This window comes from Elaeis guineensis, chromosome 4 (genome assembly GCF_000442705.2).
Source record: "Elaeis guineensis isolate ETL-2024a chromosome 4, EG11, whole genome shotgun sequence".
Classification (NCBI taxonomy): domain Eukaryota; kingdom Viridiplantae; phylum Streptophyta; class Magnoliopsida; order Arecales; family Arecaceae; genus Elaeis; species Elaeis guineensis.
This window is the reverse complement of record NC_025996.2, coordinates 28,902,150-28,923,415: the sequence shown is the minus strand read 5'-3', so window position 1 is coordinate 28,923,415 and position 21,266 is coordinate 28,902,150. Positions and strand designations below refer to the sequence as shown.

Here is a 21,266-nt window from a genome sequence, read left to right as displayed (position 1 = left end):
AAATACTGCAAAAGAATTTTTTTAATTTATACTAAAAAATTTTGATATTTATATTTGACCAAGAGTTACAGATTATATTATAGACTAGACTACGAATTTTTTTAGATTAATACAATTTTTTTCTTCAATTAAAGAAGCATAACCACAGTAAAATCCTTATTTTGATCTAAATTCATCATTATATCAAAAAAATTAAATTATTTATTATCATCTCAATTATTTTAAATTATTTTTAATAATTAAATTATAAATGGGTCACATCAAATTCCTAATATATGAGATAAGTACAACAGATACATGAAGCGTTTCTTACTTCAAATCATTCATCGTCGTTGAGAATGCTGTCTCAAGGAAGTTCTCCATGGCTTTGAAGGAAGAACCCTTCAGTGCTCCTGCCATCATCTCTCTGATCTTACTTGCCTTCCTCCTCATCTCCCTTCCTTCCTCGGTCCCTCCCATCACCAACTCAATCGCCTCCTTCACCCATTTCCATCCATTTCTCAATGCATCAGCCCCCCTTCCTCTAGCAATTTCCACACAGACACCCATCTCTTCCTCCATCATCTTGGAATTGAATAGCTGATCGCCTAACAGCGGCCACCCGATGATCGGCACGCCTTGACTCAAGCTCTCGAGCACTGAATTCCAACCACAGTGGCTTAGAAAAGCACCTGTCGATGGATGCGAAAGAATTTCTGGTTGAGGTGCCCATCCATGCACCAGGAATCCTTGCTTCTTCTCTGTGATTCGATCTTCGAATCCTTCTGGTAACCACACGATTCTATCATCTTCTCCATCTTCAATCTCGCGGGGGGGGGCTCTAATAACCCAAATAAATGGTTTCCCACCTGCCTCCAAGCCCAGTGCCAGTTCCATCATTTGTGAAGCTGGGATTGCGTTCTGAGAGCCAAATGATACATAGAGAACCGAAGCAGGTGGATTGGAATCCAGAAATTTCATCCAACTATCACTGATATGATCAGAAGAAGGAACAGTACTCGCTATTGGTCCAATGGACCAAACAGGAAGTCTGGAGATATTCCTTAAGAGCCTCAATCCTTCCCTCTCGAGCTCCTCGACGGTGTTCAGAAGAAGCTCACTGGACTGGAAACTGAGGCTTATCTGCTGCCTCAAAAAAACGGTCGTTGGGTCCATCCCATCACTCGAAACGATTGCATTTATAAGCTGGGAGTGGTGAATTTTTACTTCTGGGAAGTCAATCAATGGAACCTCATCATAGGATTCAGCAAGGAGGGGCGTGTGCAACCAGAGGGAGAAGATGATGGCAGAGGCATAAGCTCCACTGGTGACAAACACAGAGTGGAATACTCCGAGCTTCTTCGCGCTCTCCACCGTCCAACCGAAGAACATGTCAGCTACGATGCAGAGACGATTGTGCCCCTGTTGCTGAATTATGTTCGAGACGAGGTGCTCGAAAGCGGGCCGAAGGGTCTCGGTGGCTTGGAAGAAGGTAGTGAAGAGGTGGAGAGGCAAGGAATCGGTGTTCTCGGAGTTTGGCGGGAGACCATGCTCAGAGCTGGAGAAGGGGAGCTCCATGAGATGGATGGCAGAGTTTGGAGGAAGAGATGACTGAAGCTTGGCGATGTTGAGAGGAGTGTTTACAATTGTGATGGCGAACCGCTTTCTTTGCTCGATCAACTTTGCCAGGTTGAAGAAAGGGATAAGGTGGCCTTGGGCCATGAAGGGGAACAAGAGAAGGTGCTCCCTATCCATGGCTCAACTTTGTGCGTAAAAGACAGGGAGAGTTTTGTGGTGGAAGAGATAACACGGAGGAAGCAAACAACGGTAGCATAGGTGGCTCTGCGTCCAGGGGGATAATATATGGTAGATTATTAATGTACTATTCCTGTTCATTTTATCCACAGAAACTTAGGTTTTTTGCATTGGAACTAGAAGACACCAGATACTCCAACTGCTTCGTAACTAGCAGTATGTATTATTCTGATGGGCGGTGAGAACAAGATGGAGACTAGGACAGCCTCCGAGAGAACATGATGATTTCTTTGCTTTCACATTAAATCATATTTCAAAATCAAATAATCTAAGTAGAAATTTTTAAAATTATAAAGACCATATAAAAATATTTATGAAATTAGAGAATCAAAAATATAAGTTATGGCTGATGCTATATATGAATGATAATGTCGTATATAGGTGATGACAGAGCATATAGATAATGATATGACATATACATGATATTGAGATATATAATTTTATTCATAAATTCAAATGTCAGACTAAGGATTTGTTCTTTTGAAAGAAAAAATTTATCCAAAAATTTATATATTTTTAGATAAGTATTTTACAGACAATATTTAGATAGAAAAATAATTTATTAATATTTTTTTATATATTAAAAAATAGTTTGAAAACCTATTGTCCATGTTCTTTTGTATTACTAGTTTCTTGAATAAATTATCAAGATCTATTCATATTTTTCATAATACTTTTTATTACTTAAATATTATTATATTAATATTATAATATGATATGTTATATTATAATATATTATTATATAAAATATATTATATTATTATATTATTATTATAATATATTATAGTATATTATAATATTATATTGTAATAATTTATTATAATATTGTAATATAATATACTATATTATATTTTAATATAGTATATTATATTATAATTATATATTATATTATATTATTATTATTATGATATACTATATTATAATATAATATATTATTATTATCAGGTTAAGGGTATATTAAGAATAAATTAAAAATATGATTAATGAAAAATAATTTAACCACTCTTTAGATGGGCAAGATATTTTTTCATTTGATAGGTAAATATTATAGATGGAAAAATAACTTATTCATCTTGAAAAGTGTGAGAACATGAGTAAATTGATTCACGGAAAGATTGATCAATTTTTTCATAATATTTACTCACAAAAGAGCATGCTCTAATCTTCTATATACTTATATACTTAAAAGATACTTTGAGTGACCACATTAACACTAGAAGAGATACTTTAAGTGACTCCATTAACACATTTATAGACTTATTACAAACAGCTAGTAATTTGAAACTCTCAAATTAAGGACCAGTGAAATAAGATTAATATATTACACAAATGTTGACTATCAACAAGCATGGATCCACATATGTGAACAAATGTGAGAAAACTCGATAAACACTTGTGAAGTCTTTGTTGAATACAAAAAAAAAAAAATCAAATAATAGGTTGACTGATCAGCTTCCGAAGGATGGATGATATGTGATATAGCAACTCAGAGCATAACCAGTTTCTTTTTCTTGGAAGTTGATAAAGACACTAACTTAACAAACTATTTATCATGAAGAGACATCACCAATAAACATTCGGACCTGATGGGCACCTTGAAATATGTTCCTTTATTATAAGTGCAACTCCAATATTAATGCAGAACTACTCTATTCGATGTGGGTACTGTTATAGCCCAAAATTCAAGCCCAATCCAGCAAGACCCAAGCCCAGGAAAAAAAAAATAGAGGAAACAAATCGGGAAGAAGACTTTCGATAGGAGTCTTCTTCTTCGACGAGATTCGGACGAAACAGGAATCCTAGGACCTCTCAGAGTCCTAGGGTCCTCTATAAAAAGACCTTCCCTTTCCCTTGATGTCGATCATCGGCCCTCTTCCCCTCTCTTTCTCTCCGATTTTCTCAAATTAGAGCCGTGGACACCCGCCTTGTTCTCGCCATGATTGCTCACCGACGAGGTCACCGGAGGTTGAGGTGAGTTCCCCTCCTCTTCCTCTCTTCTTTCCCCTTCCTCCCGTGCATTTGTGCGTAGCTGTCGGCGACGGGAGTCGCCGATTTTTGATCGGAAAAGAGATCTCTGTTTCGATCTCTTTTCCCTTGGATTTTCCAGCGCCGGCGATCGCAATCGACCGCCGGCCATGCTCCTCCGTAACCGGAGGAGTGGCCCCCCCTCTGCCACCGGCCTCCGCCGTGGTGGCCGCGGCCTGAACGGCCCGGCAAAGGAGGGGACTGCCGGTCTCCTGTTCGGCCTGGAAGGAGTCCGAGAGAAGAAGAAGAAAAAGAAAAAAAAAAGAAGAAAAAGAAAAGAAAAAGAAGGAAAAGAGAAAAAAGAAAAGAAAAGAAAAGAAAAAAAAAAGAAGAAAAAAAGAAAAAAGAGAAAAGAAAAGAAAGAATATATATATATATATATATATATATTTATATATAAATAAATAAATAAATAAATAAATAAAATAAAAAATAAAAATAATGAGAGAGAGAGTTTCTCTCTCTTCTTTCAGTCTGAACCCTTACTTTCTCTCTCTACTTTCTCTCTCTAGAATTTTCTCTCTCTAGATTGTTTCTCTCTCTTGATGGATTTCTCTCTCTCTAAAGTTATTCCTCTAGGATTAGCGTAGTGGAAGGCTTCATTTGATGATTTTGATCGAGTTTAGGGAAGAGTCTGATTTTAAGTGAAGTTTTGATTTGGGATTTGTTTAGATTGAATTTTAAATTAAAATTAATATAAAAATATATTTTGGATAATAGGCACCGAAGAATCTCCTAGAAGTTAGTCGATCTATTCATTCAGTGCTCCGTGAAAGGTAAGTAATGAATTATTTTTTCGAGATATTCCATATTTATTCTGAAAATAAATAATTATTCTCTGAAATTATGTATGATTTATGAAATTATATTTTGAAAGAAAAGTGCTTTTGAAATATTATGGTATGTCGATTTATGCACATGTTCAGTGAAAAATTATGATATATTATGATACAAAGTATTTTGATACAGATCGGATTTATGCTCTCAGCCTAACTATGTTTCAGTGGGCCCCGCCAATGGGGATTATACGTTGGTACTCAGTGGACCCTGCCAGTGGGGGTTATGCGCTGGTGTTTGTGGATCCTGCCAGTGGGGGTTGTGTGTTGGTATTTGTGGACCTACCAGTGGAGGTTGTGCGCTGGTATTCTGTGGACTCCGTCAATGGGGGTTAAACGTTAGTCATAGTCGAGGCTGTTGAGTTACGAGTGTTTTGAATCGAATCGAATTTATGATCATATTATATGTGAATATTTGAAAATATTGAATTTGTATTAAATCAGCATGAAATATATTTTTATGTTTATTTGCAACATTGTTCTTGAAAATTATATAATATTTGAAATATCTAGTTGAGATATTTGTTACTTACTGGGCTGTCTAGCTCATTACCTTTCTTTCTATTTTTCAGATTCAGACAATTAATTTCGAGCGTGGGAAGAAATATTGGGACAGAGCTTTTAGAGGCCAGATTTAACATTGTCAACTTCAATAAACTTAGATCTATTGTTTTATTTTTAGTAAAATTTTATTGGATGTAAGATATTTGATTTAATTACTTGAATTAAAGTTGAATAATAATTATTTGAATTTATTTCATTGTGATGCATTGATATCGTGATGAGATACCTTGCATGCTTATGGAGAGAGTTCTTCGTAAGTATGCGGCGGTTGCCGCGATCTCCTGCTCGTGATCTCGGGTCAGGGGCGTGATAGGTACAATCTTCTTACCAAGAAAAAGAATATACGGGCTGCAATCTTGAATGCAGGGGATGTGTAATCCATTAATTTGCCAGGTTAGGAACATTACATTTGTCAATTTCATATTATAATTTTTTTGAGCTCTTCCTCTATTGGCTATAAGAAAGCCAGAACCTTAATAATTCAATCAATGCAATGATTCGATTTTTTAAAATTATTGAATGAATGCTTGAACATTTAAATATAGTTTCTAGAGCAATTTAATTATAACCCATAAGTATTGCGGTCCCGTAGCTTTCATCTACTCGTAAATGCATCTCACTCCAAAAGAGGTCCTCCAATCCCTTGGCAACCAGTGTCTTTTCCCTTGGCAACTTGGCCAACTTTTTATCATGGAAAAACATCTGTGCACTAGCTAGAAGAGAATATACTTTTGATACTAAAATAATACTATATAGCTTTTGCTAAGTACACACAAACAGTTTTCTTGCATTGCCGCAAGAGCAAATTGTTATTAGATCGAATGACTGACCCATAAGTCATCAACCAAAACAGATTTCTCCGGATCATAGAATTATATTATTATTATTATTATCACTTGCAATGCCATATTACATTATATTATAGCAAAGAAATGTCTTGTTTCACAAGGCGCCTATTATAAATTATTTTTATTAAATAAGAAGATATGCAGTCTGTCCATCAAAAAAAGACAGAGACACCAAACATGGATTAGATCAAGACATCATTTAGAGGGAATTTTGATGACCATTGACTCCAGAAGAGTTCTCCAAAAGCAAAATATGGACTTCATCAAAGAATTTAAATATCGTGGTGTTTCTTTGCATCCAAAGTCCATCAAGCCAAGAATATCTCAACCAATTACTGCATTTTTTTCGACTCCTTTGACTTTTCAAACAGCCCAAGAGGACAATAACGAATCTGCCCAACCTTGCCATCTAAGTGCAAAGACGATAGAATTGCAGAGACGGGAAGCTCACTTTTATGTTGGTGCTGGCTCATGTCATGACAGCATATTTGGCAAAAAAAAAACCTCATATATATATATATATATATATATTTATTTATTTATTTTTTGCTTGCAAAGATTCCTCAGCCCTCTCTCTCCTGTGTCCTGTTTGAACTTTGAAGGGCATATTTCGCTGCAGCGTCTTGGCAGCTGCTGTCTGGGAGAAGAGAATCAAGTTAGCAATTTCCAGATAAATGTACGGTGCATCCATCGGCAACCGAACTTGGGTTTGGTTGGGAGGTAGGTCGGTAGGTGCTGTGATCAGTGCGATGCAACTTGCATTGGGTAATTGGCTGGTTACCCACTTGCGTGCCTACCCTTGGGGCCCACCATCCACAAACCCCTCCCAATCCTCCCCATCGAATGTGCCCGCTGACCCCACCTCTTCGGCTCTCACATGATGCCCCCACACTATCACGATGGATTCCACCTCTCCATTTCTTCGAACTAACAACCAGCGGCATTTTTTTCTTTTAGGATGGACCTTTTCTCTTTATCTGTTCATGTTCACTTTCTGTTTTATATGGAGAATAAATTAAAAGAAAGATGGATAGAACAAAAGAAATGGATAATAGAGAGAATAGATAGATAGAAAATTTATTTTTTTATAAATTTGATGAATATGAAAGAATAGATGAAAATGATTTTTTTTTCTATTTTTTTTGATAAAGATTTTCTTTTCTATTTGATATAAAAAATAAAAAAAAAGATGAATAATATTTATATAATATTTATATTAAATAATTATTTAATAAAAAAATTATTATTATCAATTTATAATACTTATTTATACTAACAAAGTAAATAATGCATAAACTTATAATACTTATAATTTATAATTATATAAATATTTTAATTTAATTTAATTTAATATATGATTTTATAATTAATTATTAATAAATTAATTATATATAATAATTATATAAATAACTAATTAATTTATAATTAAATTTAAATAGTTAATTAATATTATATTATAGCTAATTATAAATAGTAGATATAAATAGAGAAATAGAAGATAATTTAAATTATTTAGTTATAATTATAAAAATTATGGACTAAAATTAAAATAGTTAGTAATAAAAAATTGGTATATAATTAATAGTATATATAAATAATCTGAATGAAAAAGTGAAGAAATGTTATAGTTTTGTCAAAAAAATTAATGAAGGATAATTTTATCAATGCAGAAATCTATCCTTTTATACTCCATTCATATTTGGAAGGATACAAATTGATAGGTTACGATAGATGAGCAATCACTTCTTTTCACCTATTTTTTTTATAATTTTTTCAATCAAATGATGGACGAAGACTATTCATTCTTTTAGACCATCCATCTACCCTTTCAAGATCTCAACCAAGCACAAGATCATAGTCAACAGCGATTTTATTCAAAATATAATGGATCATATTTTTTTTATTCGAAATATGTTTCACGCGTTCATCTCACATCCAATAAAAGCTTCTAGAGCAGTTAATGGTTCTTTACGAATCCATGATCCATTGTGTTTAGCAATTAATAAAAAATCGGTTGACTTATGGAGCTTTTATTGGCTGTTTATGCCTATATGGCACAATGATTCAATCATGGTTGGTAATTAATGGGAAATCAGCTAACTTATGGGCCTCACGTCTTTCAGATCTCTAGGTTCGTACCTTAATAATGAAACCTGTGTCCTCCACCGATTTGCTGGAAAACTAGACTAAAGTTTGGTAAAAACTAACCGAAAGTTAGGAATAGAAATTTGTAAGAAACATGAGTAAAAAATAAAACCATAACGTGATCGCTCTCCCTCTTTTTGAAAAAAATTGCTCAACGTGTCCTCCCTCTTATGTGAAAGATGGCATAGGACCAGTGAAGTACCATTCTGAAAAATCTACAAACCAATGCATCTAGGTGTCCAAACCCAATTCAATCAACCTCTTTTGAGGGGGTGAAAACATGGAACCTCAATCATCTCCGGTAAACCTTGTACTAGAGGCTACACTCCTTCGGGTCATATTTTTTGAGTCAAAATTCATCTCATACCGGAATCATTTAATTACAATATCGATAGATGGTATAATATGAAGTAGCGAGATATATTAAATCTTGATATGGCATGAGAATATATACTGATATGATATGATACATCTGATACAGTATCGTATGCTACTGGCCAATGTGATAAATTTTGTCCAAAATTATTCATGGTGAGTAGATGTGGTTTCATTTTTTGGAATCATGTCCCACATTATATGGTATAGAGCATGATTAACAATAATTCTATTGAATTTAGGAGAGCTGCAGAGCACGATTTGGAAGTAGTTCGTGTATAATGAAGTAAAGTCATTACCCACGATGCAATACTCCTTCTCATCCAAAGAAAAGAGATGCAATACTCTACAAATTTCGACCTAGGATTGTAGAAGCAGAATCTATTTCAAACAGCGTATCATTTAATAACGTTTTTGAAAAAAACAAGGTATTCGTTTGAACAAATTTTGACAACAATGTAGTGCATCACAACCACCAAGCTAACACTACCAAAACCACTCTCCTGCCTTGCCAGCCCATTGGGAAAGAGAGAAAAATTTTTTATGCAGCCCCATCATTTAATAATGTTTTTGAAAAAAAAAAGGTTCCTTTGAACAAATTTTGACAGCAATGCACTGCATTACAACCACCATCCTAACACTACCAACACCACTCTCCTACCTTGCCAGCCCAGTTGGAAAGGGAAAAAAATTATACAGTTGACATAAATATATAAAATAACAAAATGTGATGTTAAACTCCATCGTAATATTGCCTTAACCATAACTAACAAATTTTATTTTTACTATATATTTGCCTATCATTTTTTAAGGGTTAACTTGGGCATCTGCGTTAGTTTCTTTGACATATTTTTATCTCTCTCCTCTATGTTAACCATGGCACGCAGTATCTAGAAACTCACGGCCAGCTCCAAGAAATTTATATAAAATACGTTAAATTAGATATATGATATACACTTGGATGCCTGGCTATTTTTTTTGTAGCTACGCACACAGGTAGAGCGGATCATAATTTGAATTCAGATCGAAAATCGATTCGTATCGAATCAAAAAATTGAATCAAAATCAAACCGAATATAATTCATTTTAATTTTTGATTTTTATTTTTAAAAATTTTGATTTTCGATTCGATTCGATTTAAAATTAAAAAATTCAAAAATCAAACCGAAAATCGAAGTCATAATTTAAATTTATATTGTTTACTATATTGAGAACTTGTCTGTTGCATGAATGAATGATTGGATATTTAAATTTAATTTATTATTATAATTTACTATGATACTTGATTAGTTGTTGATATTATAAATGATATAGCTTTTAATATATTATATTTTATTTATTATCGATTTATCATTTATCAATCACCAATGTATCATTACTTATCAATTATCAATTTTTAATGTAAAAAATTATCAATCAACAAATTCAACAAATTTTAAATTTAATTAAATATAATGTAACCAACTAACAATGAATCCACAATAATTATTTGAATATATTATATCAAAAATAGATAATTAAAAATAAAAAAATTAAATAACCAAATCGAATCAAAATTCTCGATTCGATTTCGGTTTGGTTCCTCTTTTATTCGGATCGATTTTCGATTTTTATTTTTTTATTATTTAATTTTTGAGTCGGATCAATTCGGATCAGATTGGATCGATTAAAACTGAATGAACAATCCTATAAGCAGGTTCTTGCATTGCCACAAGAGCAAATTGGTGCAATTCTTGAATTTGCCGCCAAGTATGGTATAGTAGATAACTGTTAATTGCCAAGTCAACATTTAAACCTGATGAATTTTTCATGCACGTATTAATTACACGCACTTTGAAATGTTTTCTTTTTATAAAATTTTTTTTTGTGCATACGATTGGTCCACATAGCCATCACTTTTTAATACATATTTAATACATACAGTCTCATTTTTTTGTTTGAAATTTTAAATGATAAAAATATCTCTCTATTTTAGAAAAAATTATAACATCCTGTGACATATTATGACATTCTGTATTAATTTATAACTTCCTATACACAGAATGTCATCATATAGTCCAAAAAATTATAACATCCTGACATATTATGACATCCTGCATTAAATTAATTATGACCTCCTACACACAGGATGTCATAAAATAGGGAGGTCATTTTTGTCTAACCACTTTCCAACATGCATTTAATGTCTATAGTTTCTTTTTTTCGTTTAAAAATTTTGAATGACGAAAATATCTCTATTTTTTAAAATAAATTATCACATTTTATGGCATATTATGACATCCTGCATCAAATTATGACATCCTGTGTGTTAAAGTATGACTTCCTGTATGCAGGATGTCATAATATAGATATAGGATATCATAATATAGATATAAGATATCATAATTTTTTTTAAAAAAGCAGGAGCATTTTTGTTATTTAAAATTTCAAACGAAAAAGTAAAACTACAGATATTAAATGTATTTTGAAAAGTGATGGCTATGTGGACCAATGAGATAAGATGATGTGCTCCATATCGAATTTTTTATACCACCTGTGGTATACAAAAGATTTCTCATGCGACTCAATATTAATGCAGCCCTACCATACTAGATATGGGCTACATATCTTCTTACCAAGAATAAGAATATATGGGCTGGAAAAATGGGTGCAGGTGATGCGTGAAGCATTAGTTTGTCGGGATAAGAACATGACATCTTTCATCACCATATTAGAATTTTAATGAGCTCCTCTACTGACTGTAGAAAAGCTAGAAGCTTAACAAATTCAATCAATACAATCATAGGAAAAATATCCAATTATCCGTCAGCCACACAAACCTTTTAAAATTATTGAAAGAGTGCTTGAACATTCAAATATACAACAACTTGCAACCCACATATATTTTGGGTCTGGTAATTTAAGTCTAGATGAGCACATCTCAGTCAGAAGATGTCCTCCAATCCCTTGGCAAGCATTCTCATGCCTTTGATATCAACTATCTTATCTCCTTGGCTCTCCTTGTCATCTTCCTCTCTTTCTCTGTTTACCTCATCACCAGCATATTTGAATTATCTGGCTAATCCCCTTGAAAAACCACTCAGATTATGAGAATCAATCTTATCAGCCCAGAACATCATCTAGAAAGACTAGTCGGAAGATATTATTTGGATTCCTTGGTCCTATATAAGTACTTAAAATCTTTCCAACACAATGTAAGATTAAATATACACTTACCAGCAATCTGATCCTTTACGTCAATCATAATGCTATGCGCATATTTACACTAAAGCACAGATTTTTTTCAAGAATGATTTACAGTCAGCACCTCCACATTAATTATTGAAATTTTATCCCTTTGATATGCAATCAAAGATCTTGTCTCTTCTCGATTGAAATAAGTGCGACTATCAGATCAAAATTTTTTTGATGTATTTAAAATTAAGATATAGACTAATAAGATTAGCACTAATTAAGTGACTAAGACTACAGATTTAGATCATCATGTTGATATGAATGCATGTTCATTTAAGATTGAGTTTGGATCAATTGGATACAAAAATCTTACAGCAAACTCGATTATTAAAATTAATTATATTTAGAATAGAGCTTGAAATGAATTTTGACATAAATTTTATAATAAAAATGTATATTTATATACTTAAAAGACACTTTGAGTGAATCCATTAACACTGGGAGAGATACTTTAAGCGACTCCATTAAGTTAGAAACAGCTGGTACTTTAAAATCCCTAAAGGACATGTGAAACAACATTAATATATTGCACAAATTTTTGATATTTTTATTTTCCAAATATATTGACTATCAACAAGTATAGACCTACATATCTGAACAAATGTAAGAAAACTCAATAAACACTTGCGAAGTCTTTGTGAAAAAAAGGCCAAATAATAAGTTAACAGATTAGCTTCCAAAGAAATCCATGATAGATGATCAGTGATATTGCAACTCAGAGCATCACTAGTTTCTTTTTCTTATAAAGACACCGACTTAGCAGACTTTTTATCATGGAAAGACATCATCACTAGCTAGTGGAGAATATACGTTTGATAATAAAATAATACTAAACAACTTTTTCTCCTGTACACATAATCTGTTTCTTTGCACTGTCACAGGAGCAAATTGGTGCAATTCATGAATTTATTGCCAACCATGGTAGGTTGGTTAATCATAAGGTCGCCAAGTCAACATTCAAACCTGATGGGCACCTTGAAATATTTTCCTTTATTGTAAATGCAACTCCAATATTAATGCAGAGCTACTCTATTAAATATGGGTAACAAATCTTCTTACAAAGAGAGAGAATATATGAGCTGGAATCTTGAGTGCAGGAGATATGTAAACAGTTGCCAGGTTAGGAATATCATGACATTTTTCATTGTCTTATTATAATTTGCCTGAGCTTTTCCTCCATTAGCTATAGAAAAGCTAGAACCTTAAAAATTCAGTCAAATGCAATCATTCGAAAATATTCAATTAACTGCTGCCACATAAACTTTTTAAAAGTATTGAGTGCTTGAACATTCAAATAGATTTCTAGAGCAATTTATAACCCACACGAGTTGCGGGTCCTATAACTTTCATCTACTCATAAATGCATCTCAGTCAAAAAAAGAGGTCCTCCAATCGCTGGGCCACCAGTTTCTTTTCCTTGGATGTTGATTAAGACACCAACTCAGCAAACTTTTTATCGTGGAAAGGCATCATCCATGCATTAGCTAGTAGAGAATATACTATACAGCTTTTTCTAAGTGCACATTAGCAGTTTTCTTGCGTTGCCACATGAGCAAATTAATTAGATCAAACAACTGACACATAACTCAGCAACCAAAACAGGTTTCTCCGGATCATGTTATTATTATTATTATCATCATCACCTGATTGCAATGCCATATTATATTTTAATTTGTTATAGCAAAGAAATGTCTTGTTTCATGGGATGCCTATTATAAATTATTTTTATTAAATAAGAAGATATGTAGTATGTGCATCAACATTTTATTAAGCTTAAAAATTGTTATAAAAGATTACAAGCAGCATGGACACCAAAAATGGCTTAGATCAAGCCAAAATTTGGAGGGAATTTTGATGACCCTTGACTCCAGAAGAATACTGGAGTTTCTTTCCATCCAAAATCCATCGAGGTAAGGATATCTCACCCAATTAGCTGCATTTTCTTAGAATCCTTTGACTTTTCAAACACTCCAAGAGGACAATAATGAATCTGCCCAACTTTCAAGTGCAAAGAGGATAGGATTGCAGAGACAAATCTTAGAGTCCATATCGATGGACGCTCACTTTTATGTTGGTGCTAGCTCATGTCATGATAGCATATTTGGCGAAAGAAAGACTCACATATGTACTTGCTTGAAAGATTCCCCTGCCCCTGTTTCCTAAATGTATGGTCCATCCATTGGCAACTGAATTTGAGTTGGCTGATAGTAGAGATGGCAATTGGATCAGATTGGATCATAAATAGATCGGATCATAAATAAATCGAATCAGAAAATCATCAACCTAAATTCGATCTATTTATTAAGCAGATAAAAAATTCAAATCTGAATCCGACCTATTTATTAAACAGATAATCCGATCTGATCTATTTAACTCATTTATTAAATAGATCAAATTAGATTAAATGGGTTAAACATGTTAAACGGATTAAATAGGTTAAACATGTCAGATTAAATGGGTCAGAAATGGGTTAAACAGGTTTAAACAGATTAAACGGGTCTTAAATGGGTCAAACAGGTGAAACAGATCGGATTAAATGGGTCAAAAATAGATTAAACAGGTCAAACAGGTTAAATGGATTATCTGACTCAATCCGACCGACATATTAAACGGGTTAAATAGGTTAAACGGGGCAGATATCTAAAATCCAAATCCGATCTAATTATTAAACGGGTTAAACAGGTTGATCCGTTTATGACCCAAATCTATTTAGCCTAAATCCAAACCTGTTTATGATGGATCAAACACGGATCAGATTGACAGATTGGATCATATTTTTCAGCCTTAGCTGGTAGGTATAAATGCATGAATATGTGTGTATGTATGTTTCCACGATCAATGTCTCCGCTCGCATCAAGGCCGAAGCCCTTCGTTTGTTCCTTGTTTTTGCTATGATGCAACTTTAACTTGGTACCCGATGAACAAATATCATATGGGGCGAGCACCATAGGCCATCATATATTGTGAGCCTAGATTCATGCCATGTTTTGAGACTGAAATCGAATAGGATTGGATCGAATATGGATCGGATATCATCATATCCATATCCATATTTACTTTGTCTTACGAATACAAATACAGATACGGATATTATTCACATGCAAAAATTTATATTCATATTTATTTTAAATGGATACGGATACAATTCGGATACTAAAAGTATAAATATAATTATAAAAATTACTTAAATAATTAAATTTTATGACTACAAAATCAAATATATTATTAAATAGATGATAAATCAAGTTATTAATAATTTAATTTATTTATATAGTTGTATATTTTTTTAAAAAATTAATAAGTGCTATATAAAATTATATAGGATTATATATAAATTTGAATATTCGGATACGGATCGGATAGTTATCTATCTATATCCATATCTTTTTTTTTTACAGATATGAATACAGAATTAGTCAGATCTTCAAATTTCTATCTATATCCGAATTAATTCGGATACAAAAATAGATTTGAATGGATAATATCCGTACCATTTTCACCCCTACCATATTTCCTTTTTTTGTATCTCAACGAGAAAATCTAGAAGTCAAATAACAATTAGATTTCTTCTACTAACAGAGCCTGTTAGTTCTGTAACTAAAACAATAAAAAAAAAAGAAACAAAATGCATGCTTAAGAGAGACCCTTTCTGATCATCCATATTCTCTTTTTTCCTCATCAAGTCTCTCCATTCATTATCTTCCTCATCAAGCTATTTCTTCCATCTGTAAGGTCTTACTTTCGAGTCTCTTTCTGCTCTTACAAATCTCATGCACCACTATCATATCTATGAGGTCTTCCTCGAGTCTCTTTTTTTCTATAAAATTTCTCTTCTTTTCTAAGATCTTTGTATCTAAAAGTTCACGAGAATTATGTATCATTTTATTTAGAAATATATATTAAGACATTAGATAAATATTTTGCTAGGTGTGTATGAACTGACCATATACTATGCATTGATAGATTATTAAGTTTGATAAACTATGCATTAATTTATCTGTAGATGTGTATTGGGTAGTTGCTAGATGTGTATCAAAGAAGCTTACAATATGTATTAGTAAACTATTTAGTATGTATCATTTGCTTATGTGCTGTACATGTGCTGTTTGTTGATGAATACTATATTCTGAAGGCTGTGTATCATTTTACCTAAAGATGTGTATTGAGACATCATATGAATATTTTGTTAAGTATACATCAACTAGTCATATATTGTATACTGGTATATACGAAGTTTAATAAACTATATATCAATTTAGTTATAAGTGTATATCAAGTCATTGCTAAGTATGTATCATTTTATTTAGAGATATGTATTGAGACGTCGGATGAATATTTTGCTAGATGTGTATCAACTATTTATATACTGTATACTGATGAATATAAAGTTCAGTAAGTTATATATCAGTTTAGTTATAAGTGTGTATTGAGTTGTTACTAAGTGTATATCAAAAAAGCTTACATTATGTATCACCTGAATATACTTATTTAGTGTATATCATATGGTCATCTAGTATGTATCACTAAAAAATATAATAAAAATGAAAAAGAAAGAAAATATCTTAATTATAAGATTAATAATTTTTTTAGTAAAAAATTTTTAATTTTTAAATTTATTTTTTAAAATTGATATTAAAAAAAATATGATAAATTATAAAATTTATTTTATATGATATTTTATAATACCCACCTCATATGATTTTTGTTCGTACCTGACTGCTTAGCCACTGCGCAACCATCCATCCTTGAGGCTCTCACTGTCCACCTACCCCTCACTCTCCCCACTACATGTGCGGTTGACCCCATCTCGTCAGCTCTCACATGATAGTTGACCCATCTCTTCAGCTCTCACACGATAGCCCTACTCCCATACTGAACCCATCTCTTTAGCTCCCATACTTACAGTGAGCGGCATTTCTTTTCACGTGAGCCTCCGTACCATAGTAGACTCATCTTTTCAGGCCTTCGTACTCATTCTCTATTTAGCAGGAACAATAGTTTGAAAAAAAGATGAATAAAATATATATATATATATATATATATATATGATAGATAGATGAAACATTAATTCTTTTATATATTTGATAAAATATAAAAAGATGGATAAAAATAATTTCTTCCTCCATTTGATATAAAAAAAATAATAGATGATATTTATATAATATTTTTATTAAACTACTATTTGATAAAAAATATAATTATTATTATCAATTTATAATATTTATTTATATTAAAAAAGTAAACAATGTATAAATTTATAATATTTATAATTTATAATTATATAAAATAATACATAAATATTTAACATAAAATTAATTTAATTTAATACATGATTTTATAAATTAATTATATATAATAATTATATAAATAACTAATTAATTTAAAATTAAATTTAAATGGTTAATTAATATCATAAAATAGTTAATTAAAAATAGTAATTTTACATAGAGAAATAGAAGATAATTTTGATTATTTATTTATAATTATAAAAATTATGTATTAAAATTAAAATAATTAGAAATAAAATTTAATAGTATATGATTAATAGTGTTGATGTGAGAATTCATCTGGCATCGGGATGCTGGAGTCAATGGTGAGGCGGGCCTCCTATGGGTGTGACCTGCACAAAAATTCTAACTGAAGATGGTTTTGGTGAAGACCCTCCGATGCTCAAATCAGAACTTATTCAATAGAAGGAGAAGCGTGAGACGCAGAATAATAACGTACCTTTTTTAAGGATCCTCTGTGAATCTCTTTTAAGAGGGGAGAGTTAGAGCTTCAGTTGACAAGTTGGTTAGCACGATCCACAATTTGCAGGGTGCGAGGTTACCACTCGAAATTTTTGGGATGTGATGGTTGTGATTGTCTTATCTGTTCCATGACAGCTGTTGTTTGGCAGGTATTGTGTTTTGAAGTTAGTTGCCAACTGAGGGTTGTCGAGATGATGGTTGCTTGGCGACTAGCAGTCGGTCGCCCAGTGTCGTCGTCAGCATTTGTTCAATGATACATGATTGGTCGGCCGACGAGGGATCATCGACGGTAATATATAGGGATCGTTGAGCAGCTATCGACGGACTCTTGTTTGCTCGAGCAGAAAGACTTCGGTCAGATAGTTGCAGAGGACTAATTTGGCGAAGATATTGGCCGATCTTGAGTCAGTGGAGGTCCTTGTTGATGGGCCTACTAAGTGCGGATATCTTGGGTCATGAGCCTTTTCATATAATTGGTTCACACAGAATTTTCCCCAACGAATAGTGTGTGTATATATATATATATAAAATCCTTAATACTCCATCCCTATTTAGAAGGATGCATATTGATAGAACAAGGTATATGGGCAATCACTCCTTTTTCATCCATTATTTTTATAATTTTTTTAATCAAATAATAGATGAAAGCCATCTATCCATTCAACTCCATCAATTCACCTCCAAGTATCATGGCTAGTAATTATTTTATTCAAAATATTATGGACCCCACTTTTTCTTTTATTCAAAATATTGTTTATCTCTTCATCTCACATCCAATAAAAACTTTTAGGGCTATTAATGGTTTTGTGCTAAACGATGGTCGATCATGATCAGCAATTAACGAGAACAGCTGATTTATGCCCGGGCGGCGTACAATAATTCAATCACGATTAGCAATATCAAAAAAAAAAAAAAAATCACGATTAGCAATCAACGTGAAATCAACTGACTTGCGGGCCCATCTCCTTCATGTTTCTCAGACCCTCGGGTTCGTACCTTAATAATGAAACCTGTGTCGGTTGATCGACCAATTTGCTGGAAAACTAAAGTTTAGTTGTTTTTGCTTTCTTGGCAGAAACTAAGCTAAAGCTAGGAATGGGAATTTGGAAGAAACAGGAGCAAGAAAACAAAACCACAACGCGATCGCTCACTCTCTTTAAAAAAATTGCTTAACGTGTCCCTCGTCTTATACGAAAGATGGCAGAGGACCAGCGAACTGCCATTCTCAAAAATCTACAAACCAATGCATCTAGGTGTCCAAACCCAACCTCAATCAACCTCTTTTGGGTGAAAACGTGGAACAAAATTTATGTTGCTCGATCCGTATCGTCGGCTAGCCAAATTAAATATTTTGCCCACCCTCCACATGGAGTTGGTCCATTTGTTTGCCTACCTCATCTCTATCAGGCAGATAGGTCCTGGGACACGGTTAAAAAAAAATTGCCAGGCTTCGTAGATCAATTCATAATTGGCAAATAACAAGATGTAAAAAAGAAATGAGGATATAAGATTTTACATGGCGATTTCAACACAGGAAATAAATATTAGAGATGTAGCCAGATACAAATTTCCTCGCCTAGAACAATCATTCTCAACGTTGCAAACATTCCTCAACGCTCTGAGGAGCATTTACGCAAACAGTTATCTAGCAACTCCTAACCTGTAGTCTTCAAGCAAATTACCTGCCATCCTTCCTTTCACTGAAAGTCGAAGATTTCCAACTTGACAAACTCTCTACCATTACAATTTGGCGTCCATTTCCATCAAAGTAAAACCTCGCACTCAAGATGCCTTTCTCACGGAACCCACAGCCCGGAAGAACTCCTCCAATCCCCTGACCGATGACTCCACTCCCTCCGTCCACGCTCCCATCAACACATCCCTTATCTCCTCCGCCCTCCTCCGCATCTCCCTCCCCTTCTCCGTCTCACCCATCACCATCTTCACCACCCTCGCCACCTCCTCACTCTCCACCCTCGTGCTCTCTATGTTCGTCCTCGCCACCTCCACGCACACCCTCACCTCCTCCACCAGCATCTTCGAATTGTACAGCTGGTCCGCCGTGAGGGGCCACCCGATGATGGGTACGGCCCGGCTCAGGCTCTCCAGCACCGAATTCCACCCGCAGTGGCTGAGAAAAGCGCCCGTGGACCGGTGCGATAAGATCTCCAGTTGAGGTGCCCACCCACGCAGCAATATCCCTACCTTTCTTTCTCTCACTCTCTCCTCGAAAGCCTCCGGCAGCCAGTCCGGGCTGAACTCGCCCTTTATCTCGAAGCCGACCGGAGGTCTAATGGCCCAAATGAAAGGCCTCCCGCTTGCCTCTAGCCCCATCGCCAGCTCCATCATTTGGGACGCTGTGATGGTGTTTAGCGAGCCAAATGAGATGTACAGAACCGATCCTGGTGGGTGGAGATCCAGCCAATCGATGACAAAATTCTTGTCAGCCGTAGAGGAGGAGGGAGAAGCTGGTGGACGAAGCAATGGGCCGATGGCCCGGACAGGAACTCCGATGATTCTCCTCAGCATCCGCAAGCCAGTTGTCTCGAACTCCTCCACCGTGTTCGCTAGCACGGCGTCGGTCTCGGAGCAAAGCGGTATCTGGCGCTGAATGAAGACGGTCCACCAGTCGGCACGATCGGCAACAAGCAAGCGCTTTGTGAGCTGCGAGCGGTGGACCCGGGTATCGGGGAATTCGGGCAGGGAAAACTCGTCGGAGGTGGTGAGTGGGTGCGGGAGGTGAGTCCAGAGAGAGAAGAAGACAGCGGTGCCATAGGCTCCGCTGGTTATGAAGATGGAGTGAAAGACCCCGTGCCTCCGCGCAACGTGCACCGTCCAAGCCAAGAAATGATCGGCGATGATACAGAGAGAAGGACGGCCTTCTTCCTCTTGGATTATGTCGGCGATGAGCTGATCGAAGGCGGGCTGAAGGGCCTCGGAGGCTTGGAAGAGATTGATGGTAAGGTCGAAGGGGATGTCAGTGGCGGACTCGGCGGTGGAGGGGAGGCCATGGGCAGATGGGGAGAAGGGGAGAGCTCGAAGGGTGATGGGGAAGGTTGGTGGGAGGGAGGAGCGGAGGTTTTGGACGTTGAGAGGGGTGCTGACGAGGGTTAGGGTGTAGGTGGGGTACCGGCGGTGGATGAACTCGGCGAGGGCGAGGAAGGGTGTGAAATGGCCTTGGGCTAAGAAGGGGAAGAGGACGACATGATGGGGCTTTTGGTCTTCCATCGGCGTCGATTACCGGCTACCGAGGCTTTACCGACCACCAGGCTATCCGGACAGGCTGAGAATCTTGGAGCAGATCCGGATCCTAATTTATATCGGGATTTCGGTCACCAAATGGTATCTCCGGCAGGTTGATTGTAGATGCATAGAGCAGCAGATTCAGGACCCTCTCGATAGTCAAAAAGTCAATGCCCTCTCTATAACGATGATGGCCTTCATCAGATCAATTTTGGCTAAAAAGTCAATGCCCTCTCTATAATGATGACGACCTTCGTTAGATCAATTTTGAGCTCCATTCAGACCTATCTTCTGACTAATATGATAGTGCCGGATTATTGCCACAGGAGATTGGAGTAATTTTTTTATAATTTCTCCATGGGGTTTTAGGCAGAATGGTTGGGGGTCCATTTGCTATCATGGAAGATGGTTTGCTAGCTCATAAGAGATGAAGGTTTGGAGATTTTGGATAA

At 34.8% G+C, this 21,266-nt stretch overlaps 2 protein-coding genes across 2 annotated transcripts; both read right to left on the bottom strand.

The window, feature by feature from the left end:
- Positions 1-216: 216 nt before the first annotated feature.
- LOC105043141 (UDP-glycosyltransferase 92A1) lies at positions 217-1,893 on the bottom strand. The gene has a single exon (XM_010920558.4). It carries the CDS (start codon positions 1,732-1,734, stop codon positions 310-312), a length of 1,425 nt encoding a protein of 474 aa, XP_010918860.2. The 5' UTR covers positions 1,735-1,893; the 3' UTR covers positions 217-309.
- Positions 1,894-19,057: 17,164 nt separating this feature from the next.
- On the bottom strand, positions 19,058-20,951 carry LOC105043140 (UDP-glycosyltransferase 92A1). The gene has a single exon (XM_073256022.1). The coding sequence runs from the start codon at positions 20,797-20,799 to the stop codon at positions 19,354-19,356; it is 1,446 nt and encodes a 481-aa protein (XP_073112123.1). The 5' UTR covers positions 20,800-20,951; the 3' UTR covers positions 19,058-19,353.
- Positions 20,952-21,266: the final 315 nt, after the last annotated feature.

Bases quoted from the DNA above. Each gene is read 5' to 3' on its own strand.
- LOC105043141 (XM_010920558.4), bottom strand. From the start codon at position 1,734: ATGGATAGGGAGCACCTTCTCTTGTTCCCCTTCATGGCCCAAGGCCAC.
- LOC105043140 (XM_073256022.1), bottom strand. From the start codon at position 20,799: ATGGAAGACCAAAAGCCCCATCATGTCGTCCTCTTCCCCTTCTTAGCC.